General features: G+C 39.5%; 1 protein-coding gene across 7 annotated transcripts in view; it reads left to right on the forward strand.

Moving 5' to 3' along the window:
* The window catches only part of KLHL32 (kelch like family member 32), a 186987-nt gene that overhangs the window by 141213 nt on the left and 19634 nt on the right, over nt 1–26140 (forward strand). For 2 of the 7 annotated variants that reach the window (XM_045010668.1, XM_045010669.1), the window contains 2 exons: nt 4586–4801; nt 24622–25348. In XM_045010668.1, coding sequence (XP_044866603.1) covers nt 4586–4801; nt 24622–25348 — 943 coding nt within the window. Of the gene's footprint in view, nt 1–4585; nt 4802–21541; nt 21817–24621; nt 25375–26140 lie in introns of those variants that run through there. The other 5 variants (XM_045010670.1, XR_006578212.1, XR_006578213.1 and 2 more) reach the window with 5 other exon arrangements.

The following is a 26140-nucleotide window of genomic DNA, read 5'->3' on the forward strand; positions in this document are numbered from 1 at the left end:
GACTCATGGGGCTCAGGCTGCTGGGCAAAAAAATAGCAGTGTAGACCTTGTGAGGTCTCAGAGTCTGGGCTCCAGCCCAAACCCAGATGTCTACAATGCAATTTTTAGTCCTGTGAGCCAGTATTTTATTGCAGTGTAGACATGCCCTTTGTTATGTTGCCAACTCTCTCAATTTTAGCACAACTTTTGTGCTATTTAGCATTTTCTTTAAGCCCCTGCTCCTGAAGTCATCTGATTATTTGAGCATCTCAGCTTTCATTTAAAAAGCAAAAGTAATTTTTTTAACCGTTTATGATTGCAGGCAAAAGCTTGTAAATGTTAACCCTCCATGCTCAAAACCAGAAAGCAAATAAAAACAACCCCAAATGTTGGTGGTTGTTTTTTTTAAATCTCATGATTTGGGGAAACTGGCTTATGATTTCTGAATGTGTAGGCTTGTCAGTACTGTCTTTGGAATGTAAGTTTTCTTTCTATTCATCTCCACATTTTAAAGAGAACCAAGAATGACTAAATATTTGCAAGATATTTATATACATACAGGTCATTTTTAAAAAAATTAATGGAAACAGAACTCCTAGTACTCAGTGTAGGTCAGCAATTGCCAGCAGTTGGTATCTGAGAAAGCACAACCTTTCCCCTATGCCTAGAATAGAGAATAGCTGCCAGACCTGAGATACCACACTCTGATAACATGCTAGCAAATATGGATATTTTCAGTGGTGACTACTGTAGTTTCTAAAATGTTTTTGTCAGTTGTTTATTAATTAGCAATAAAATAACATCCTATAAATCTGTCAAAATGAAATTTATATCAAGATTAAATTTTTCTTTTAAATTACATTAAAAATCCAAATATTTAATTAATAGAATTTTTTTTACTGTAAAATCCAAAGATTTTCTATAATGCCATTGTCTATTTTTAATGAGTATGTGCGTTGACTTGAGGAGCAGGAGTGCAAATAATTGTCAACCCTTTCCCTGTTTCCCCATGATTATGAGCAAAATCATTTCATGTAGGAAACAAGAAATGTCAGGAGTTTCAACTTGCAGAATTCCTGTCCTAGTCTACTGTAGTGGGGGAGGATTTGTCCTCACCTCACCTGTCTCATTATGGAGGGGGGGGCGGGGGGCATCCTATGATGTACCAGAAAACCTGTGGCTCTTGAGACTAGATCAGGCCCTGAGTGCTTATTGTGAATATGCATAAACCTGAGCTCCTGATTCTTTAAAAAAAAATAAAGAAGAGATTCTGTATAGAATGTAGCATCTTAAATAGAATTTAATACACAGCCCCAAACTGGAAGATATGCAGGGGGGGCATGTTGCAATGGGAGCCCCACAAGGAATTTGGTTATCCTGGAGTAGCAGTTCTACCATCGATCAATGGGAAAACCATTGAATTCACTGACCAAGCAGACTTTATCCCATGGGTAGCACCCAGAACCTTCTGGAGATTCTCTTCTCCCTTTCCATCTTCCTGCTGGTCCACTCCATGTGCCAGCAGAGCAGCAAATTGACATTTACAAGATCTCTTGTCAGTTTCATTTGGCTCTGCCAGTCCATCCAGCAGAGCAGCCAAGTGTAATTCAGGTAATTTAGTCTTTTCCTCTTTTCTGCTCTGCTTCCTGTGCTAACTAAGCAGGAAAGTGAAACTGACAAGAGTTCTTGTAATTTTCGCATAAGGACTGGGACAATGAGGGGGCTGGTAACAGGGAGCAGAGCAGTAAATTGTAGGAGAAAACTGGGGAGGGGGGGAAAACAGGAACAAAGAGCAAAAACAGAGAAAAGCCGACAAAACTCTATGAATTTTATTTAGGGTCCTTTGTCACTCTGATGTCTCAAATAATATATATTTGTTCTTGCTGACCCCGCTCTATATAATATAACTTCTTGAGATTTTGCTATGCTGTCCTTTGGAAGCTGAGGTGTATGGCCACATTGAGAATGAAGGAATCACTGTTTAACCCAAGGAGCTGTGGGCAAATCCCAGGATTCTAGGTTCTCTGCCTGGTCTGCATGATCCTTTGTGTTGCTTTCTAGCCTCCTCTTTCCCATGGCAGCATAGCTCATTGAGGAGATGTATACCATTGTCTCTCTTACATGATTAGTCCCTTCTGTGTGTGGAATCAATGCTTCTGGGGGGAGTTAATGCTACAACAGACAGCATTAACTCCCATGTGGATTTCTGTCTGCATATCCACAGGTTTTAGAGATGAGTGACCCTTGTAGAGCTCCCTGACTCTAACGCTCTCCAAAACCCACGAAGAGCCAGCAACACACTGGTTTTTGTAGGTGGCCTTTCTCAGAGTTGGGAAGGATACGGTGAAGTCTCTGCTCACTCTCCCTTGTCCCTAAGTGTTTATTCCAGGAGTTTGTCTTATTCTCCTCCACATTGTGTACTGGGCAGGACCATTTGGACCATTATTATTCAGAGATCGTCTGTATAGTTTTGATTCCTATATTGCTCAGCTGGGTAAGAATAGGAATGGGAAGGAGAGTGAGGGAGTGTTATGATAATTGTGCTTACAAATTTACCCTAATTGAGAGATTAACTGTCAAAAATGTGTAAGTTTATAACATGTCAGAATAACCTATAACACCAAATGTTGATGGGAATAATGCTAGAAAACCAGACAGAGAAACTGGATTACTCTAAACCCAAAAGTCCATCTTGATATAATCCAAAAAATGTTGAAATTATGCTTGTTAAAAACAGATGATATAGAGCCGGAAGTTAATGAACCAAAATTGGTGTGTTGGATAGTGAGCCTACATTGATGGACAAAATAATGAGGGGATGGGTTACTCCACCCACCATACCCTTTGTGGCTTTTTAAAGACTGAGATTTTGGGGGTAAAGAAAGAACAGATGGAGGCTACTGGACCAAGCTTCACTGTCCTGGCTGCCACCCCCACTACCTTCTGGGATCCCAGACCTTCTTTGGCTTAATCTTGAGGGATGTCTTTACCAGCTCAGGCCAGAGAGGGTTGGTGATGTCATCTGGATCATTCTATCAACTCCAGCTGAATTCCAAACTGTACCTTGGATGAAATGGGATCGGACTTTAACAACAGGAACAGCAGCTCCAGTTCATCTCAACTAACTTATTTTCTTTTCCTCAAAAGGGCAGTTTTGGATCTTAATGACAACAGGAACAACAACAGCTTTAGCCCATCTCACCCGGCTTCTTTTCTTTTCCCCAAAAGGACAGTTATTACCATCTTTAATGCGCTCTAAGAGACTGTGGAATGAGGGGTTTTTCCTTCTAAAAACTCTACCAAGCTGCCTTGTTTAATATTTTACATTTCAGATGTTTTAACTGTTTTTCCTTCTTTTCTGTATCGTTAATGAAAGTTTCAAAGGATTTTTAATGGTGTGTTTGCCATGTTCTAAACAGTCTGAGGTCTCTGTACATCAAACCCCAGACCCAGTTTAACATTATTTAATGTTGGATAGTGACTGGATTCTGTTAGACCTTTATAGACCTTTGGCTTATATAGTCCATCTAAATTAATTACCTCAAGGATTTGTTCCACATATTCTGATTCTCACGATACATTGAGATGTGGTGTTGAGTTGTTTAAAAACTTTTGTTCCATTACTGTTTACCTTTAATTATCAGACAGTCTCGTGTTTGCACTTCAGGCTACATTTTCTAAAGTCTCGCCTCCCTTTTTATGGGTGCAAACTGTGCCTGCAAAATGGTACCTGCAGTTGATTGTGGGTACAAATATTAGCAGTCAGGTGACTAGTTACTTTGTTGTTTATTTTCTAGATTTTTTTTTACTTAGTTTGTGGTAGTGCCCAGTGTACTAGGTGCTCTCCTAACATAGATGAAGACATGATCTTGATCTTGAAAAGCATGAGATCTAAAATGATGTAAATTGCCCAGATTGTAGAAATTGCAGCAATATGCCAGGCTGAAAATGTGGGCCTTTAACTGTGGGATATGTTGATATCTGGGTTTTGCTTTGGTTTAGCTCAGCTTTTGTCAGTGTTCATTTTTCTGCTTCTAGAGGAAGAAGTGCAAATCAGGATACTGTTGGTGCAGGAGGTGAAGGGAAATCTGTTTTAATTCACTGATGATATATCTGTAAATCTGAAACATAATTTCAGCATAGAAAACAGAAGTCCTCAGTGAAACTAGAAATCCTATTTATGAAAGTGCTTATAGTTCTCTTTTCAAGGTAGATGAAATAATTAACAATAAATAATGAACAAACAATTGTTCTGTAACAAAGCTTTTTAATTAATGCAAATATATTTTTTAAAACCTATCTGTTGAATTCTGCCAGCTCTTGTAATACACTCTGAAACACATTGGTTTATTTATTGGTCCACATACAAATGCATGTCTTATAGTTGTTGTAGATGCATGCATAAATCAGGCAATTTCAACACAAATGATTTCTGAATACCCTCTATTGTTCACAGTTGCCCAATTTGCACGTGCAATTGCATTGTTTGCTCATGCTTTTTTCACACGTGTCAGACCATGATCCTCAATCTGAAGTCACATTTCCCCCCATTTCTCTTTTGCCTTTTTTTCTGAGACACATTTTTTGTTTTGTTTTACCCACCCAGGAATTAAATAGCTTTAATTACTTGGACCTGTATAAGCTCGCTGACCTCTTTAACCTCACTTTGCTGGAGAAGGCAGTGGTTGATTTCTTAGTTAAACACCTCTCTGAGCTGTTGAAGAGTCACCCGGAGGAAGTCCTGACTCTCCCTTACTGTCTCCTTCGAGAGGTCCTGAAGAGCGACCGACTCACTTCCCTTAGCGAAGAGCAAATCTGGCAGGTAAGGAAATCAGTTAGTGTAATGTGTGACACTGTTTAAAACCAGGGAAAACTGTTGTGCTGGAGACACTAAAATGATTAAAGGCTCAGGGAAACAATAGGGGGAAAACTTGATTTTTGGTAATAATACAGGATCTGCTCTGTTCTAATACAATTAGTTAATTTGGAAGAAGGCTTTTTGTTGGTTGACTTGTGTGGCCTAGTATGTTAACAGGGGAAAAAATGACAACGTTGTGGTATAATACCGAATATGATTTAATAGCTTTTAATTCTAAAGAAACAGACAGCCATTTACTTATATGTTTTGCTATCAAAAAAAAAATCTGTGAAACAATCCCACTGTAAATCTGTGTAGCTCCAGAATATAATGGAAGTAAATATCTGTAATATTCATTACAGGAACACTGCTGTTTGTTTCTTATTTGCTATCATGCAGTATGGGAGAAAGGCAGGGCAAGGTAGGAAAAAATTGTTCAATATATCTGTTTTGGAGAATACTTTTTATCTTATAAAAAGGGAGGTACCTTTGGGCTAATGGACAGGACAAGCAATCAGAAGACCTGAGTGTTGTTCATGGCTCTCTTAATAAGCTACGTATCTGCTGGGTGATGTTGGGTAAGTCACTTCATTGCTCTTTGCCTTGGTTTCTCCATCTGTGAAATGGGGGGTATATACTTAACCTTACTTTTGAGATTTGCAGATGAGCAGTGCTATGTAAGAACAAAGTTCTTCAAACTACCAAGGCAGAGTGGAGATAAAGTTTAATCCTTTATAAAAGTGGCTACCACACAGATGTATTTCTCAGATTTTGAGGGTAGAATATGCAGTCTTTTCCAAAGTTGCTATTTCCATTAAAATTGAAATATAAACTTGGACTCCTGCCTACCCATCTTTGAGAGATCCCCTGGTGCTGTACTCTTTTATAAAGGAGGAGGGGATACTCTGGAGTCCTAGCCCTCATTCCCTTGCTCAGTAAAGCACTTTTGATGAGTGAGGTTGTGGGGGTATGGCCCATTTGCTTTCATTATCACTTCACTGCAAGATGAAAGTGCTTCGCAAAGTGCTTTGAGATATCTTAGATAAGAGAGATGCTGCAGAAAGCCAAGCTGCATTAAATAGCATGCTGGCACTGGTCAGTGTGATATGGCAGGCGTTCTCTCCATGTTTGCCATTTCCAGTCTGGTAAGTGGGAGTTCTTAGGTCTCTGGTACTGTGACCCTGGCCTTGCCCTGTGGGACAAATCTGGGAAAGATTTTCTCAATGGCCTCTGTGGCAGTAGGGTGGACACTCTATGTAGCAAATATGATAGTCTATGCCAGTGTTGCAGGTCACACTGCAGGTACTGCTATGTACAGCAGTGATAATGTGCTTCTTTTTGAGTGACAACAAACTCTACACTGTCCATTTAAGTATTATCATAATTGCCTCTCTAAAGGTTACTAATGCTGTTATGTAGAATGTTTTAAACTAGTTTTCTGCTGCAGGCAGAAAAAAGTATATTTTATTTCTGGTTCTCCAGAATGAATTAAAAGACGCACATAAATATTTACCAATTTAGGCATTCAGCAGGCAATAAGAAACTGTTTTTTGCTTTATTTTAGTAAATAAATAATTCCCTCATAGTCAACCCAATAGAGGAAAATCAAATCAGACCAGCTATATTGCCTCAAGTGTAGTTAAGTTCATCATTTTTGCTAAGGTTATAGTGGTAATGCAATATACCATGGAAGAATCTAATATTCAGCCCAGGGTGAAGATTGGGTATGCCAGAGGATTAGTGTCAGGGTGCTTTATAGAAGTGAAACTTGATGGACAGGCTGGAGACAGATCTACAGAATCTCATTAAATTGCTGAATTGTTCATTACTGAGCACTCTCTCTGTAATAAAGTGCTCATTGACTTTGACAAATCCCTATCTCATGTCTTGCAGAAGAACAGCAGAGCAGGAGGTGTTGGGGAAGCAAGAGGAAATTGGCACAAAGTGGGGCAGATAATAGAAAAGCTGATGAGGGATACTACTATTTGATTAACGTGTCCTACCTGTAACTAGTGTAGCACCCCAAAAACACACAGGTGCACACACATTATAACAACATTGATTCAACATGTCCCCAAGGCAACTTCACCAGTGGGCCTCACATGACATTTCAACCACAAATTAAAGCTACCTTCCCAGGGCAGGGTCCCTGGAGAGGATCACAGTGTCCCCAGGGCACTACTTTCACTGGTGCAGCAAGGTTTAAACTCACAGCATTCACTGAGTGAATCAAGCCCAATGTACATAAAGATTAAGACAGTTAAAAGAAAAATATAGAAATCTGGCTTTGGGGTAACTGATGTAGTTTTGCTGTAGATGAAAGCTAAAATCTAATGTGGTACATGTGTGGTACATGCTAGATTTGTGTTAGGTTGTGGATTCCCCAGTTGATTGAATGTTGTGAACTACACCCTTAAGCAAGACATATTTTGGAAAATTTAATAGTAATATTGGCTTCTAACACACATCAAAATATGACTAATGTTTAGTAAGATTCTACAGTACTATGGTGATAATTCTCCTAGATTGTCTTGGAAAGAAGCCAAGATTTTAAGAAGGATATAGTGGATAAAGTAAGTAGTAGTGCACTCCTTAGTAAAAAGTGCACTGTGATTAACAGAAAAATCTTATGAGCCTCATTTTCCCAGCCTAAATGGGGCTCTCCTTTGTAGAGGCAACTACAAGGAATACAGAAATACTATTTTTTACAATGCGAACAACTCTGAACTTTTCTAACCTTACTTTAACTGTGCTAAAATATTAAATATGGTGATTAGGAGGAGCGGGAAGAAATGCAGTTTCTTCTAAACAAATGACTAGAGTAGAGGATGGCTTCAGTTCCTGAAAACGTAAGTGTAAGAAGGGGACATTGGCGTTAATGTTTTGGAATCTATATTTTATTGCTTTTTCCATATAGATTGTTGCATTCAATTACTATGTGGGATATTTAAATACTACTTTGATAAATCATTGCAGGTGTGTATGATTCATGGCTTGTGTGCTCCAGTAAAGTGTGTGTCATAATGCATCCGGGTGGGAAGAGAGAATTAAATAGAAATACAGAAAAGACAAGGAAAAATCCCTGGAAAGTTAAAACAAAAGTGAATAATTCTTTGATCTTGTCCTTCTCTTGTCATATGTTTGACTGAGATGATCAACAGTGATATTTATTCACAAGTTGTTGTAAATGCTTTCCAGATGAGGATATAAATGTCTAGATTATCATTAGATGGAAAGTCAATTTTCACATAATTGGCTATTTCTAAAAGGGCTCATTGGCTCTACTTTAAGGAAGCAGCTGATTTCTTTCCTTTGATAATTTAAAAGGTAACCAACCTTATACAGTAATACATGTTCCCAGAGAAATCTAGTACCAGAGGGCTTCTTGCTGGAAACTTAGGGTGGTAATATGCTAAATTTAAAGGCTATTTAAGCAATAAACTGATGTTACACTTAATATTGCTATACATAAGAATCAGCTATCATCTTAATTCAGAATTTTGATTTTCAAGGGATCAGAAGTTCACTGTTCATAGGATCATAATAATAGTTAGAGATGGAAATCTCTCTTAGGTCACTGAACCCCGCAGTAGTAGTAGTAACATTAGTCCTCCAATTTAGCAAATGATACTACACTGGTACTACATTTGATCTTAATCAAAAAGCTAACTCTGAATTGCATTGGACTGAAAGTGAGCATACCAGAGATTTAACACAGATTTGTTTTTTCCCCTCTTTTACTTTATATGAAGGGTTGTAAAAAGGCTTTTTAAAGTTAATTTTGGGAAGAGATCAATAGCCATTTTAGATACTTTTGTTGTTGTTGTTGTTGAAGTTAAGGTTAAAAAGATTATTTTTAAAATTTTACAAGAAGGTCCAGCACCTTCCTATCCAGCCATCATCCATCTATCAGTAGATATAGATATTAGAGCTGGTAATAAAAACTTAGTCAAAACAGCATTCTATTAGAAAATCCTGTTTTGACAAAACCAAATTTTTTTGCAACACCATTTTGACATTTTTGGTATAAAATGTGTCAATTTTTCATTTCAAATGACTTTTTATTTAAAAATGTACACATATATAAATTAGGGCTGTCACATGATTAAAACAATTGTGATTAATCACACAATCACGCTGCTAAGCAATAATAGAAAACCATTTATTTAAATATTTTTGGATGTTTTCTACATTTTCAAATATTTTCATTTCAATTACAACACAGAATACAAATTGTACAGTGCTCACTTTATATTTATTTTTATTTCAAATATTTGCCTTGTAAAAAACAAAGGAAATAGTATTTTTCAATTCACCTAATACAAGTACTGTAGTGCAATCTCCTTATCATGAAAGTTAAATTTACAAATGTAGAATTTACATTAAAAAAAAAACTGCATTCAAAAATAAAACAATGTAACACTTTAGAGCTAGAAAGTCCACTCAGTCCTACCTCATGTGCAGCCAATCTCTCAGACAAACAAGTTTCTTTACATTTGCAGGTGATAATGCTGCCCACTTCTTGTTTACAATGTCATCTGAAAGTGAGAACAGGCATTCACATGGCACTGTTGTTGCCGGAGTCACATGATATTTACGTGCCAGATGCACTAAAGATGTATATGGCCCTTCATGCTTCAACCACCATTCCAGAGGACATACAGTAATTTTTAACTTGGAGTGACATTTCTCAGGGGCTTAGATGTGATTTGACAAGATGGGACCTAAACCTTGGCAGTTAGGTGGTACCATAAACCAAACAATAAATAATGATACAGAAGAGGAAGTAAACGTGGGAGGAAGTGGTGCAGTGTCTAAATAATACACTGACCTTTTACCTCTGGAGAAATGCTGTCTTCGGCAATGGGTGAAATTGTGCCTGGTTGCCTAATGCTAGTCCATAGTTGGTATTTACCTCAACAGTAAACCACCACAATTAAACACGATTGCTAGCCTCTCCTTAGGAGAGGTCCATGACTGTAAAAGCAGGACTGGTGCATGTCTGAGGGCCAAGATGTATTAGAAAAATTAGCACATTGTCCTTGCATGTTATGTCTGGTTTACACCAGTGGTTTTAATGCCTCGTTTTCATAAGCACCTACTTCACGTAAAAATAAGAACCAAGATGAAGAACAACTCAGGGGCCATAATACAGAATAAAACATACTGATTCTGAGTCTCACTTGCACTGGTGTAAATCAGGAATAACTCCACTGTAGTCAGTGCAGTTATATTGACGTTAAACTGTTGTGAGATCAGAATCAAGACCACTTTGGAGGGTTGATTTTGTTATTCCTAATCTATTCCTGGTAGACGAATATCTAAACTGACTAGGAATATCTACCAATGACGGTGTTTCTAACAATCTCTCTGACTGTTTCTTCCATTGCCTAATTGACTCTATAGTTGCATAACTTTTCCTACTAACATACATTTTTCCTAATACAGTTTATGCACAATTTCTTATTGTCTTAAAATCACTGTCCTCTTTATGAAGCAGCAAAGAATCCTGTGGCACCTTATAGACTAACAGACGTTTTGCAGCATGAGCTTTCGTGGGTGAATACCCACTTCTTCGGATGCAAGAACTTGCATCCGAAGAAGTGGGTATTCACCCACGAAAGCTCATGCTGCAAAACGTCTGTTAGTCTATAAGGTGCCACAGGATTCTTTGCTGCTTCTACAGAACCAGACTAACACGGCTACCCCTCTGGTCCTTGTCCTCTTTATAACATCCCTTTACATATGTGTGGAGTTATCTCCCCTCATTCACCTTAGCAGTAGGCTTTATGTTTTCTTAATCTTGTCATTAGTTGACAATAAGATCTTGTGTTACTTTCTTCTGAACTTCTTCCACGTTTGACTGTTTTTAACATGAAAATTTCTTATTGCTACTGTAAACCTATGTATACAGAAAGGTTTTATTTTACATTAAAAAGCAGTGATTCATGAAAGGCATCTCTGTGTTCTATGCTTCTAAATTTCATTTTGATACATGTCAATTCCACTCCATGATTTTTTGCTGCAGGTGTAAGCAATAAAGAAATTACTGGAGTGCATTACTTTTGCCTCAGTGTCCTGCAATAATATTGCCCCACCTAATTTATCTTGGATTAACTGTAGAATTGCATAGAGCATCACACTGGTAGGCAGGAGGGCTGCTGTGCCTGCAGCCCCTGAATTTAGGTCATCTCTGCAGCTAAGTAGGGAACATGGGATTTAGTTTAAAAACAAAGTGCAGAAAGATGACACCATGGCGCACACTCAGCAAGATGGTTTCTGTATGTTGCATTTGCATTGGTCTATTTTCATGGAGTCTAACACACAAGATTAACTGAAGTATAATTGTATGTATCAATGTACAGGTGTATATTTAAGTAAAAGGAAGTGTTCTTGGTCATTAGTGTTGTGCTGCTATTAATTCTACAAGATGAGGAACAGTATATTTATAGGTTTGATTTTAATCTATTTATTGTATGCAGTGATAACATACCTACCAGAGGACATCTAAGTATAAGTACAAAAAGTAAAAGCTGTAATCATAACACGTCTAAGCAAGGGTGGCCACTCAAAACAGTTGTCCCCACAGTGCTTAACATCAGCCCCCTGCCCAGACACACAATTATAATAAACCTTTGCTAGTTAAAAACCTGATTAAACATATGAGTTCTGCACTACTTCTTAGAAGGTGCCTAACTCAGGCTGTTGGAGTGGACTTCAATGGGAGCAAACTCTAGCAATAAGAGGCCTCTATACCGAATGCCCAGCTAAACCATTTCAGTAAATGTATCACTAAGGATGGGCAGCAAAAGCATTCCTGCAGCTTGTACCTGTGAGATAGAACAGAGGGTGGGAGAGAGCTGGATTCCTGGCCATTTAAAGCTTTGCAAATTAACTACACCTTATGGAAATTTTATGACTCTGGTCACATTGGGTAAAATGTTCAAAAACATCTTATGCCTGGATCCTGAAAAGCATTTAGGCAGCCAACTCTGATTGATTTCAATGGGAGTTGGGAACATATCCTCAAAAGGTATTTAGGTGCCTAAGTCCCATTTAAAAATGACTTAAGCTTTTAGGAGCCTACGTCTCATTGGACAACAATGGAACTTAGGCTCTTAAGTGCCTAAGTCACTTTTAAAAATGTCACTAATGTTCCTAAGTCACTAAGGTGATTTTGAAAATTTTACCCATTACTTTAATTCATTACATTTTTTTTTTATCTGACGACCATCCTGTGGGGATTGAAGAGTCAGCCAGAGTAAACAAAAGTGGCAAGATTTTGGCAGAAGGTCAGTTGATTAAAATGTGAAGTGCTCTATGCTTGAAGATAAGTGAACATCTAATGTACTCACTTGTTCTTCTCTGTAGCTAAATCAAAAAGAATCAGAGTTGAGCAGTAAGTCCTAAAAGATTTTTTTTATTGCTGTTGCGCTGTCCTCTGAGACGCATTCTTGGCAGAATTCAAGGAAAACAAAAAACAAATTGGCTGCTGACGTGAAAATGCATAAATGTTCCTACAGTTAACACTACTGGGCCCATCCTTGTTTGGTGTAGGCTCCTGCAGTGCTTAGAGATGTAGTGCCAGCCTTGCTAGCTCATAATGTGCTCTGAGTGGACTTCTGCAATCAGATGTCTGATAACGAAGGTATTGAAGTGGAGAGGCGGAAATAGACAAACTCAGGAAGCATCAGGGTAGGAAATCCAAAGGGGCAGAGTTATGGACTTTTTACCAAAGAACTTAAGAGTTGGTTTTTTTAAAAACGAATCAGGGGGGAAAACCCCATTCCTCTTGCAGTTAATGTATTTGTGATGTGACTGGGAAAAGCTGCCTAGTTATTTCAAGGTATTAAAAAGAGAATTCACATGTTGTGCTTGCAAAAAGTATGCACACATCTTCTACTTACAAAAGACATGCATTTGGATGACAGAAGCCACATTTACACATGTAATTCTGAGGTGCTGCATGTTCATTCTTCCGTTTTGTGGACACAACACTGCCACACACTTTTGGAGTAATAGCCCTAATGTTTTTGTAGCAATATAGAATATATATAACCTAGTGACAAATATTCATTTTAATTATATGGTTTTGCATAGGGCCTGAGATGGTAATATATAAACCCTTATGGAAAAGTCCTATAGATTTGTGGGACCAGCCGATACAATTTCATAGAAAATTATATAGCAGCAATAGATTTCTAAAGGATGGTTCAAAAACCTATAGAAAAATGTAATGATTACATTCTATAGGTATTTAGATTAATTTTTATATAATCTTATGGCATTTCTCTAGAATTCTTTTTCCTGCCTAATAAATTCTATAACACTTATAACACACATCTGTAACACTTAATCGAAAGTTACAGTGCATTTCTGTGACATCGTAGCCTAAAACATTATTTAAAAATCCAATGCAAATCTGAACCCTAGTCTAATCTAAACTTTACAGAAAAAGCTATTATCATTATTTCATTCCTTCCCCCCCCCCCCCGCACCTAAAATTGATCTAATGCAGTTGCTAACTTCAGTCTCCTAGATTGAGATCAAACAATAATGGAGAGTTGTGGCTAGACAAATCTATTTGTGAGCCCGGAGATGTTTGTTCATTACTAGCTTTTAGAATCTGTTCACCAAATAATTGTTTATAGTGGGTACTTGCTTATAATTTTTAACCTGCTCTTTTCTGTGGATGGACCTATTCCAAATGACACAGCAAGGTGCCTGGCCTTTGGTCCTCTTTTCTTTCTTTCTTTTTTTTTTTTTTATGTTCCCATATGCTCTGGTAGATTGTCACTTGCTGTAATTTTGCACTCTTATTTCTCTGTGATAATCTTGTATAAAGAAAAGGGTATATTGATTGCAGCAGCAAGTATAGGCTTTCCACTGCCATCAGTCCCAACTAATTTATTTTATTTATTTTTTTAAAATTTCCAGATGTGCTCATTCCAGAAGCACAGGACTATAGAATGGTTGCTAACAGTTGTGTATCAAAGCTGTTTGCTCCAGGGGGAACCCACTAATATAAATTGTCTTCAAGTAAGGCAGCTGCTTGTAGCAATGGAATTTCATCATTAGGGAGCCCTACTGCTCCACCACAGCACAAAGGTTCAGGGGAGGAAGAGGATGTGAGGAGCCCATTCCTAGAGCCTCAGCACAGATCTCTCAAAAGGGACAGGTCACTGCATCAGCAACATGCACCAAACAGTGGAGCTAGCTAGCTGCCCAATGGGAATTATGCTGTACCCTCTGAAACTAGCAATTTTTCCTTCCCATCAAAATATAGGCTATTTTTGCCCCGGTGCTCCAATTTGCTCAAGGAGGAATCCTGACTCTTCCTGGTAATATGATGCCTTAAAGGCACAAATGAACCTCCTATGGTAATGTCTGGTCAAATGTAGTGATCTGATTTGGCCCATCTTATGCAGACAAAACAGCCCGGTATCAAAGTTTTAGCAGGCTTTATTTTGTGGTTTGACATTTGACAGAATGTTAGCTGGGTTTCTACTGGGAAGGTTATGGTACAAGAGTGTAAAAGCCAAGAGACCTTGATTATATACTCAGATATGCCACTGATTTCTTATGTCATTTCACTTAATCTCCCTTTATCTCAGTTTTCCTATCTGTAAACAAGTACTTCAGAGGAATGCTATAATTTATTAATTCCCATAAATTGCTCTGAGAACCTTAGAAGAAAGGTGATATGTAATTTTAAAATAATATCAGTAATGTTTTGGGCCTAGTCCCCTGGAAGTAATGATAATCTAGATGAGTGGGATTTACTCTCCATTCTATTCTTTCCCCTCCCTCCCTCCCCGCCCCCCCCCCCCCCGGTTGTCTGTGTCTATCAAGATAATTCATGAAAAGCAAAGCATTATGCAGAGAGAGAAATAGTGTCTGCATAGTTAAGGTTGCAGCCTGTTCTGTAATAAGGCTGACTTTTAAGTACTATCTTCCCCTTGTAACTCTGTAAAAAACAGATCTTCAAGTTTACAAAATGATACGGTTAATGATGAAGCAGATTTTTTTTCTCCTGAAAATACAAAGAAAATTAAGCACTTTTTTTACATTCCTTCAACTGAAAAAGTGCTGCCTTTTTGCAATATTTGTGAAGTTCTTTTTCTTGTCCCTATGTTCTGTAAGTAAACCACAACTTTATGAACTCTACATTTATGGAATTCTTACATTTAAAATGCCTTTACCTCTCCTAGCCAGATGGTAGGCTAGTATATGCCTCTGCTTTTACAGAATTCTAATGTAAATGTCACCTGAGACTCATAATGTTAAGGTTTGACTCTATCTAGAAAACAGAGTTCAGTTTTAACACAGGATTCACTTGATTGGTATGTCTGTCTATACTTGGGTCTAGGTTAATTTCCAAGAAAAATAAAAAACAGAAATAGTAAAATAAATGTTATCAGGTAAAATTTTCAGAAGCGCTTAGGTAACTTTTTACCCATTATTCCTAATTAAATGAATGTCCATCATTAGAAAAAATATGTTGCATTTTTATAAAGTTCTAAAATATTCTGCAGAGCTTCAAGGTGTTTTAGAAAATGCCTAGAGATTTCACAAAAGTTCTCCATCACTTACAAAAACTATTTCTGTCTTAACAAGTATTATGTAAACCAATGGGCCTGAGGAAGGGCCTGCACAGTTGTCATTTAAGAAGGACAGATGGTCTTACAGTTAAGGCACTGGCTTGGGCCACCAGAGAGCCAGGTTTGATCACTGGCTCTGCTATAGACATCTTGTGTGATTTTTGGGCACTTCAGGGCCTCAGTTCCTTATTCTCAGCATTGAGCTATTAATACTTCCCTAGTTCAGTGGTGTTGTAAGGTTAAGTGCATTATAGTTTGTGAGGCATAGCGATCCACCAGGGATAGAACTGCCCAGGGAGCCCCAAAAGTTGTTTCTCGTGTGCCCATATTTGAATTGCAGCCCGGAGCATATGGTCTGCCAGACCTCAGTTCTAGGATATGTATTCTCTCATTCTTCGGGGTGAGGGCTGTACAGGACAATGCATCTGACTAGCCCCACAAAGAAATCAAGCAATTAAGAGTGATGAATGGTGCCCTAAAGCTTAAACATTTTAGGCAAATATATCTTATTAACACGTGAGAATAAGTAAGAAATCATTTTAATACATTGTGATTCACTTTAACACAATTAGTTCTGATTAATTCAATTGCTATTAATATAGCAGCATTATGTACCTCTAACTAAATTACATTGTAATTTATCATTTATGCTACCAGACTGCAAAACCAGCCAGTCAGAATGCTGAATGACTGAATGTTGTTCGGTGCTGAAAGTTAAAAACAAAATTTCAACCATCATAAACTAGCTAATTCATGGAATAAAGTATGCTTTTAGGTTGCTGCCTTCTGTGGTTGTCATCATTAAGGCCAATAGAGCCCAGACCAGGAATACACCAGCCATGTTCATGATATCTGAGACATGAAAGTCTGTGTTTAGCTGAGTAAGGAAGTCTCCCAAGAAACTTCCCAGTAGCAAATTGTAGGGCTTCCAGAAGCAGGAAGATATCCTGTGAATGAGGTCCCTACCTCCTGCTCTCCACCACTTTTGAGACTCAGGCTCATCTACCGCACTTTCTGATCATGTATGGGCAAGGGGCCTAGCTAATTGGAGACATACCAATCTCCTAATTCACATTATGGGGAGAATAAGGCTGGCCTTCCCTTCTCTGTGCTTGTCAGGCTCCACAACTCTTGAACGTGGGTCTGTGGGGGATCCTGGGAGTCCTCACACTCCAGTCCTCCACCCAGCAGCTCACAGACAGCAGCTGGAACTGGGGTCCAAGAAGCCCAACTTGGACACAAGCCCCTTCCCCTACGCTCTGGTTGGGAGCACTCCAAGGCTTTTGATTGGTCTGCAGCCTCTATTTAAGCCAGAGGAGGAATCAGGAATTTGTCTTGTACAGCTGGGCTTCACCCTGCTATGGATTGCTGGTCCGATGTTTACCTGTTCCTGTCTTCCGATCTTGATCTGGTATCCTGACATGTCCTGAGGCTTGGTAACTACCTCCTGGTGCCTGCCCTCTGGTTCCATCGTCTGGTTCTGATCTCATGGTATTCTGACTCAACCTGATTCCTGATCCCTGGACCATTGACCTGTGGCCAATGTAGGATGGCCACCTTTTCAAAAGGCAAAAGCGGGAGCCATGCCCCATCTGTGGTCCTTCCTCTTGTTCTTCCTTTTCCACCTGAGGCCCCACTCCCTGGCCAGGCCAGAAGCCTCAGCTGGGCTGTGGTAAGAGCCTCCCAGGGAGCCCGGAACATTGTGGGGAGCCCCCGACCGTTCGCCTGCCCTGGGCAGGAGCCTGGGGTGCCCAAGAGCAGCCGCCGACTCCTGTCCCCACCCCAAGTAAGGTGACAGGTTACTACCCCTTTCTGCCTAACAGTACCAAGCTTAGTCACAGACTTCCATGACAATATTCCCAAGAGGCCACTCGACCTATATGTTAATTGTGCAAAGTAGCTTGGGCATGGCAGGGAGTGGGGATGTGCAGTGGTTAAAGTTTGAAATAGGAGGAAGCTGGTGCTCTCACCTGTGCTAGCCAAGAAGGAGGGGGAGCAGAGAGGATGGGGATCTCCCAATTCCCCATCTCCCCACAATACCCTTTACTTTAACCCTGGTCCTGGAATCCATTCCCTTTCATCTTGGATCTATAGCACTTCAGTGTCTGTGTTTATTTTTGGAGCCATTACACAACCTGAGGGTAGTGAGCTTCTTTCATTTAAAAAAAAAAAGCGCACACATTTTAGGAATGCAGGAATTGCCATGGTCCATCTATTCCAATACCTGTGTCCACAGTAGCCAGTACCAGATGGTTCAGAGGAAAAACGCCATAGATGTGTGATAATCTGCCCCCTCATCCTGATCCCTAACAGGCAAGGATTGTTTTAAATCTTGAAGCATGAGGTTTAATATCCATTTGATGCACAGGTGTACTGCCCACAGCCCCAGGTTTTCCAAAGAAAAATACATTGTTGTCAGTCATAGACTTCACTACAGAAAAAGGAAATACGAACAAAATAAAATGGAATCCTCTTTGCCACCAGCTCAGTTAGGGTCCTTTATTATGTGGGTGCTTATGGCGGTTTCCTCATTAACTTGGTTAATGTGTGTTATTTCTGCTTATAACCCAATCCATTCAAAGAATTAAATCTTTCATTAGCGAGCACGTACATAATGGACAGGAAACATTACAAAATTATTTAAAGCCTTTTGCATTAGCATCAGCCTCCTCCCTCCTCCCCCACTTCAGACAAACATTAATCTTTGCTGCTAAGCTTCTTTTTGTTTTGCAGCACTGAGCTGCATGTTGATATATGGAAGTGGGGCCTGATTGGTGAGAGAACATCTGATGCTGGCCACGAACAACACAACGGGGAAGAAAGGATCTACCACTCTCCGCTTGAAATACCTGCTCTATTCAGCTGTACAAAGAGATTCCCTTTGATTTGTAATGCTTTCCTTTCAATAGCCATTGGCATTATGGAAAGCCTTGTGGCTGGAGTGCAGAGCTGGGAGAGAACTGGGGCTGCAGAGTTGGAGCTTTACAATCTTTCCAATTTTAATTAAAGTGGGCCAAAATTAACTTTTAAAATTTGTAAGGCACTCAGATCCCAGACTGAGTGTGGTAATGACAACTAAACAAATAGGTTCACTTTCCATCCCTATAGAACTTGCGCCTGAATCAACTGCAGCCTGCCAGAAGCTTGTGTACTGATACACTGAGCACAGTAACTGATTTCCACTTTAATCTCAAAAAACAGACTCTGATTCTGTTATTCACTCTGAGGGGAAAAAGATTATTAATGTGACATTCTTTAAAGTTTTTTGTGGAAAGGAGAGCAATAATGCAATAAATGTATTGGTTAAGAGAAAACATTTGCAGGAGATCTTTGCCCATCATTTTTTATCTTCTTTCATCATGAAGAATGTTAGCTGTGATGAACTGTTCTGCTAATCAAACAGCACTGAAAGGTTAGGTCATTGGAAGTCTTTAGTCATTTTGTGCTTTTCAAGAGCGAATTTGTTAAAATTATGCTGAATACCCACTTAAAGCCTCTGCTGAAAACCCTACCTGTGTTTTATAACTCTGCACTGTCAGAACTCATAATAAGTCAAACATTCTTTCAGAGGTACTCATAAGAGAGGAAAAAAACCCCTGTAAATTTAAGAGTAATTTCAGATTGTAAATGAAAAAGAGAGGCACGACTGTTCATTTGCACCAATCATGCCTTCCTTTCATCTGCTCTGATTAGGCCTGGTGCGGTTTCATCAAACTACTCCATCACTGAGCTGTCACTCCAGCCGTCTGTTGATTGAAAACAATCAGGGCTCTGATGGCACAATTATTCTGACCCTTTAACTAGAGGCTGCTGTGATAATGAAAGGTTGATTATGATAGTTTGTGCCTCTTTCAGTTTGCCAAGAAGGTTAATTTGGGCATCAGACGGATGTTTAATGGGCGCTTGCTGGCTACACTGAGGTAAATGAGAACGTGCAGTCTTCGATATTGCACGGATATAGTTTGGCTGTCAATCATTGTCATTTTGAGTTTGTGCCTCACACTCTGGAAATCACATTTTATTTCTTCTTTGGGATTTAATTTATTCTGTGCCCTGAGGAAGTTCTTTCACTCTCTGACCTTCACAGTAGCTTTCTCTGTCTTTTTTCCCCTCCCCTCAAATAGAGCCCAAAGGCACAACACATCCAGAAGAACATTTTTTCTTTCATTTTCTCTTAAAAACCCTGGAAACTTTAAAATCACTGTTTAGCGCTCACCTTGAATAAAAGTAAATGTTTTAATTCTGATTGTAAAATAAGAATGTGCAAATGAAAGTGAAGTTTGCTTGCTTCCTAATGCAGCGTCACAAATGGGGTTGCTTATATATACACACATTCATAAAACTGACAAACAGCAGTTTAAAAATACCTCTGTGAGAAGGGGCATATTTTATACACATACACAGATTAATGTAGTGTAAATGTGATCTCAGTACCATCCTACAACTTTTTGAATCAGAAAGTCTCCCTCTTTTCAGAGTTGAGGGGCAGGAGACATTTCACTGCAGATTCAAAGATTATTAATATTTACCAATTTCAGATTGAGAGAATCCTATGCATAATTTTGTAGTTGTTTGGTTCATGGCGTAAAAGAGATGCAAATACATAATAATTTTGATTGTTCTACATGCAGCTCATTACAATCTATTTTTATGCACATTTTTCTAATAAAGGAAAAAGATTTTATATATTTAGCCACGTGGTTTCTGGATCTGAGTCACTCGCTTTTGATATTGCTAACAAATATGAGGTAGTACTTGCAGGGCACAATTTCAAAGGAGTGTCTGGACATTTAGTCACAAGACTACGGTTAACTCCAGAGGCGCTGACTTTTGCCTTCCGGGTGATTGCACCACCACAGCTGTGCCCTGAGGGCCCTCCCCCCCGAGGCCCCGCCCCACCTCTTTTCACTCCTGCTCCGCCCCCTCCTCCAGCTTACCCTGCCCTCATGCCACCTCTTCCTGCCCCTGCTCTGCCCCCTCCCCCAGCTCCTCCTACCCGCCACCAAACAGCTGATTGACAGGGCCTGCCGAGCAGCTGATGGGTGGAGTTGGCGCCTGTGGTTAACTCTGTCCCATGACCTGAAGAAGAGCTCTGAGTAAGCTTAAAAGCTTGTGTCTCACCAACAGAAGTTGGTCCACTAAAATATATCACTTCACCCACCTTGTCTCTCTAATATCCTGGGGACCAACAACTGCAAGCAACCCTGTTCCATGTCTGTTTTTTAAAATGTTCATGTGTAAGCCTAGCCTTGAGAAGCTCATGGGATTTGGTACTTTTTTCCAAAAGTGATATTTGGGTTGGCCCCATTTGTTTTTATAAATATGCACTAATGGTCCACCCAGAGTCCACTGGAATCAAAGAGAGTCCTTCCATTTTCTTCAGTGGGCTTTGGATCAGACCCCTGATAAACAGTTGGTTCATTGGTGCTCATTCTTGGGCTTGCGAGCCCCCTAGGAGTCGAGCTCACAGCCACAATGCCCTTTCCATATTTCTACAAGGGAGAGGGTCCCAGCCAGATGGGAAAGCAGTTTCATGGAAGAGAGGAGTAAGGAAAAGGTGAAGAACCCCTGAATTACCTGAACTCCAATCAGAGGCCAGATCACACTTGCAAATTTTGTTCTGGAGGGATATTTTACAGCCAACACACCCATTTTCACTGTAGTAGGTGCACATAGAAATGCAGGCTTGTAGGTTGGAAAACAACCAACCAGATAAAGCACTAAAGTTATAAACCCCAAACTCCATTATTTTGACACAGTCATAAATAGATGATGAATGTTAGTGAGTTCTTTCTATAAAGAGTGCATTGTTTTCGTTATTCATTTTGTCTCATCAATATCAATAGGTCTAAAACAGTGTCCCAAGTGCTTATGGTAATTATGACTTTCTTTTGGCTTGTTTGATTACAATTCCACAGTGAGATGTAGAGAGGTTGTTCAGAAAAAAATCAGTGTGAAAAAAATCTCTGCTTCTTTTTTCTTTCCACACTATTGTTATAGACTGAACTGAAAAAATCTATTGACATTTGTTTTTAATGTCCTGTTTTGTTTTCAACCTCTGAGGCCTGATTCTGATCTAAAACTGTCACATAATTGTCTGCAGTGATATGAATGGGTCGTTCAGGGCTGGAAGGATTTGATGAGACAGTGGAAACCGAATGGCTGGGACATTAACATCTAGAGACCAGTGGTCAAGAGGAGATTTTCCCCCACTCTCATCAAGGAACCTGAGCAAAGGCCAGAAACTGGAGAACAAAGGGGAAAGGTGTCTGGTGTCTTTGTTAAGAGCTGAGCTCACAGAGTCATACACAGCCCTCACCTGGAGGTGACAGAGAGACAGAGAGGGACAGCTAAGGTGGATTCCACAGCAGCTTGACTGGGTGAAGCCCTGGCATTGACCAGGATGGACTATGTCTGAACTTTTCCCTTTCTATGCCCTGCTAACCTAAGGACTTCCTGGTGCTGTATTCCAGTAGACTAATAAAGCTTACTCTGTGTTGGAAAGGCTGCCTGATGTCACTGCAAATACTTGCTGAGGTGCACTGATCCCCGAAGAGGGTGAAAGTTTGTGACCAGGAGTCTGTCTCAGTTGGACTTGTGGAGGGAAACCAGAGTGCTGGAGCTCCGAGGCTAAGTCTTTGAGGCATTAAACCATGGGACCTACCTTTGTTGCAACCGGGTACTGCACATCCTAAAGCCAGCTCTGTGATAGCCTTGTAAAATCAGGCACTCCGCTCTTCAGGAACTTTCACTATTACAGGGAGGGCATTGCATGTGCTGTGAATGTTTACGGTGAATGGCATATTTAGTGAATTTTGTGGCTTTTATAAAAACAAGCTTATGCAAATATCATTTTTCAAGATACTGAAATTAACACAGCCGTCATCGTTACCAGTAGCAAGACAAGGGAATGAAAACAAACAAGTCTACAGCATTTGGCCTTCTTGCTGCATACTTACCTATCTACCTAGAAAAGGCCCAGTGAGGGATCATAATATTAATATATGCTAGTTGCAAATGTAGGCCTAGGATCACTGTATTGGCCATGCTGTGCTCAGCACAAGCTGGGGACGGGGAGCTGGGCATAGGCAAATCTGACATTAAATCCTGTCATGTATGCAGTATGTGCAGTGTACATATTAATAGTATTTCACACATTTTTAGAGAAATATTTACACTTTCAATGGACAGTACACAATTCCAACAAAGCCTTTATACTGCCCCACAAAATCATGTATATTTTCACTGTAGGTACCACAGAAGCCGCTTTTAAATGAAGTTGCTTTTGCCATAGTTCATGCAGCAGGCTGAGTGCCTCATAATGGAGATTTCAGTTCCTTGTGCTGCAGCTCAATAACTCTTCAAATATCCAGATACCATGGTCACAGTCACAGAGTGTGGGTATGCGTGCGCACAAACACATGGTATGCCACGGAAAAAATCTAAAGGGAGAAACGGGATGAGATTCTAAATAATTAACAAACATTAGATTACAGATTACAAAGAAATACATTTTAAATGTGAACTATATGGGCTTTTTTACCTACCCCAGACCAGGTATAAGAGATCTCTCTATTTCTACAGTTGGTGACATCACTGTTACCTAAAGTAGAGCTGAGAGCTGGGTTCCTTGTACAACTAGAAACTAGTAGAAACAATTAGAAGATGCCAATCTATTAAACTCAAGTTATGGCAGCTAAACAGAAGAGGATGTTACTTTAGTATACTGGCCAGTTGGGGATTTCAGATCATGAGCAGTTTTAAATTTATTTTAATTTAGCTGCTTGACTATTCGACAAGCTATTTTATATGCACATTGGAACCACCCAGGACCTGTACATCACTGACATGCTGCAGTCCTTTTTTGCTGTTCTGCTTCACCGTGGCACTGGAATGACGAATACCACTGCATTCCACAGCTACTGGAGAATTCAGTAATGAAGGGGTTAAAGCATTAACATTAATTTTTAATAAGAGAAAGTTTTAGTTTTCTAGCTTTGTTTATTCTCTTAACTTTCACTCCAGTTCATTATCCCAGACTAATATGCCTACCTATTTTTTTCAATAAAACATTTGTTTTTTATTTGAACAGGCAAGGGGGTGGGGGACTGGCAATTTTATTTTTTAAGGTAAAGAATACATGAGGGTGAAAGGCATTGTTGTTACCCTGACTAATCTGAATTTTGTCCTCTGAGCATTGTGTGTGGGTGTATACACATTAATATTATGGTTTAAAAAATCAGGAAGGAAGAAACTTGATGCGTGGTATACTTACCTAATTTTTCTTCCTTCCGTGTTTTGTTATAAAGGGGGGTGAGGAGGGGGAAAAGCCTTTTCTTAAATCACCATACTATAATCTTCCAGATTCCCCCCCCCCATCAAGTGTACCCTGTGCTTTTCAATGATCAAATAGTTTCTGTTTGTTATATTTCTCCAGGAGCTTGATTCCGATGTTGACAGAGATTACTTGGCCCTTATGAGCTCTGAAAGCATTGCTAACTGCTAACATTTCTTGTTAATTTTGTGTAGCAACCCCCTGATGTTGTAGAGGGAGAACAACAGGTTATTTACTACATAGCAGATGATCATATATTAATACAGTAGATAATTAATAGGCAGCAGGTTTAAAACAAATAAAAGGAAGTTCTTTTTCACGCAGCGCACAGTCAACTTGTGGAACTCCTTACCTGAGGAGGTTGTGAAGGCTAGGACTATAACAATGTCTAAAAGGGGACTGGATAAATTCATGGTGGCTAAGTCATAAATGGCTATTAGCCAGAATGGGTAAGAATGGTGTCCCTAGCCTCTGTCCGTCATAGGATGAAGATGGATGGCAGGAGAGAGATCACTTGATCATTGCCTGTTAGGTTCACTCCCTCTGGGGCACCTGGCATTGGCCACTGTCGGTAGACAGATACTGGGCTAGATGGACCTTTGGTCTGACCCGGTACGGCCGTTCTTATGTTAATCTTTTTTTTTATGTAAATAGCAGATGAAATTTGAGAATGCATCTCATATATTGATATCTATGTACTCAAAAGTATCTCATACATTGCTTTATGTGTGTAATAATTCAAATGTATAGTTCCTTTTGGAATGCGAACACTGTGTTAGAAAAACTCCATCATGACATTAATATAGATAATTGCTTTTTGTGTTTGTGTTTTTTTCCCTACTTTTTAGCTAGCTGTGAGGTGGTTGGAACACAACTGCCGCTATCAGTACATGGATGAACTTCTCCAGTATGTCCGCTTTGGCCTTATGGATGTGGATACACTACATACTGTAGCCCTTTCTCATCCTCTTGTCCAAGCTAGTGAAACGGCAACAGCACTTATTAATGAGGCCTTGACATACCACCAGAGCATCTATGCACAGCCAGTTTGGCAGACCAGACGGACGAAACCTCGCTTCCAGTCGGACACTCTTTACATTATCGGTGGGAAAAAACGTGAGATCTGTAAAGTAAAAGAACTCCGGTACTTCAATCCAGTAGATCAGGAGAATGTTCATATAGCGGGGATTGCAAACTGGAGTGAACTGGCTCCCATGCCTGTTGGGAGAAGTCACCACTGTGTAGCTGTCATGGGAGACTTTCTCTTTGTAGCTGGTGGAGAGGTTGAGCATGCCACAGGCCGCACTTGTGCGGTAAGGACTGCCTGTCGGTATGACCCCCGTAGTAACTCTTGGGCTGAGTTAGCTCCAATGAAGAACTGCCGGGAACATTTTGTATTGGGAGCTGTGGATGAGAACCTCTATGCGGTAGGGGGACGAAATGAACTGCGTCAAGTTTTGCCTACAGTCGAGCGGTATTGTCCCAAGAAGAACAAGTGGGCCTTTGTTCAGTCCTTTGACAGATCCCTTTCATGTCATGCAGGATCTGTGGTGGATGGACTTCTTTGGATATCAGGTAGAAAACGTTTCACACAATTTGAGGTACTAACAAAATACCAAATTATTGTCATGAATTAAACCAATAAGTTTACTTTGGCTTACATGTCTGGAAAGGTCGGGCTGAGCCTTTATTTTAGAACAGTGATACTCAGACTGATGCTCCCAAGCTGCAAGAGGCTCTTTACTGTGTTTCCTGTGGCTCTTTGCAGCACATGATATTAAAACACTGTGTGACTGAATTATTAACCAATTGGGATGTTTTTACTATGTTATTAACCAATTGTAGTTGATAAAATAATGATATTTGGTCAGTCATTTTGCTCTGAGAATAATGTATATACTATATAATATGAATAAATGAAACAATGAATTCACACTATGGTGTCTCTTTTGGGTAATGTTGATTGCTAATTTGGCACCTGAACCACTGAAATCTGAGTATCACTATTTTAGAATAATTTAATATGGATACATAAAACCACTGGATAATGAGAGAAGCAGCAGAATGCTATACAAGTATGAGAAGAGTAGCCGTGTTAGTCTGTATCCACAAAAACAATGAGTATAAATCTCTTAGTCTTTAAGGTGCCACCAGAATGCTCATACAGTACTTTTTTCTTTATTAAATATGTCCTGCTTCAAAGTTGCGTACCATATGTGGTTCCTCCAATCACGATTTATAAATCACAGTGATCAAAATGAGAATCTATTTGCTGACAGATACAAGATTAAAAATGCTGCATATTCACTTAAAAAAACCCAAAAAACAAACAAAAAAACAGCCTCTGTATCCATGCTGTGATCAAGT

This window comes from Mauremys mutica, chromosome 3 (genome assembly GCF_020497125.1).
Source record: "Mauremys mutica isolate MM-2020 ecotype Southern chromosome 3, ASM2049712v1, whole genome shotgun sequence".
NCBI classification, from domain to species: Eukaryota; Metazoa; Chordata; order Testudines; family Geoemydidae; genus Mauremys; species Mauremys mutica.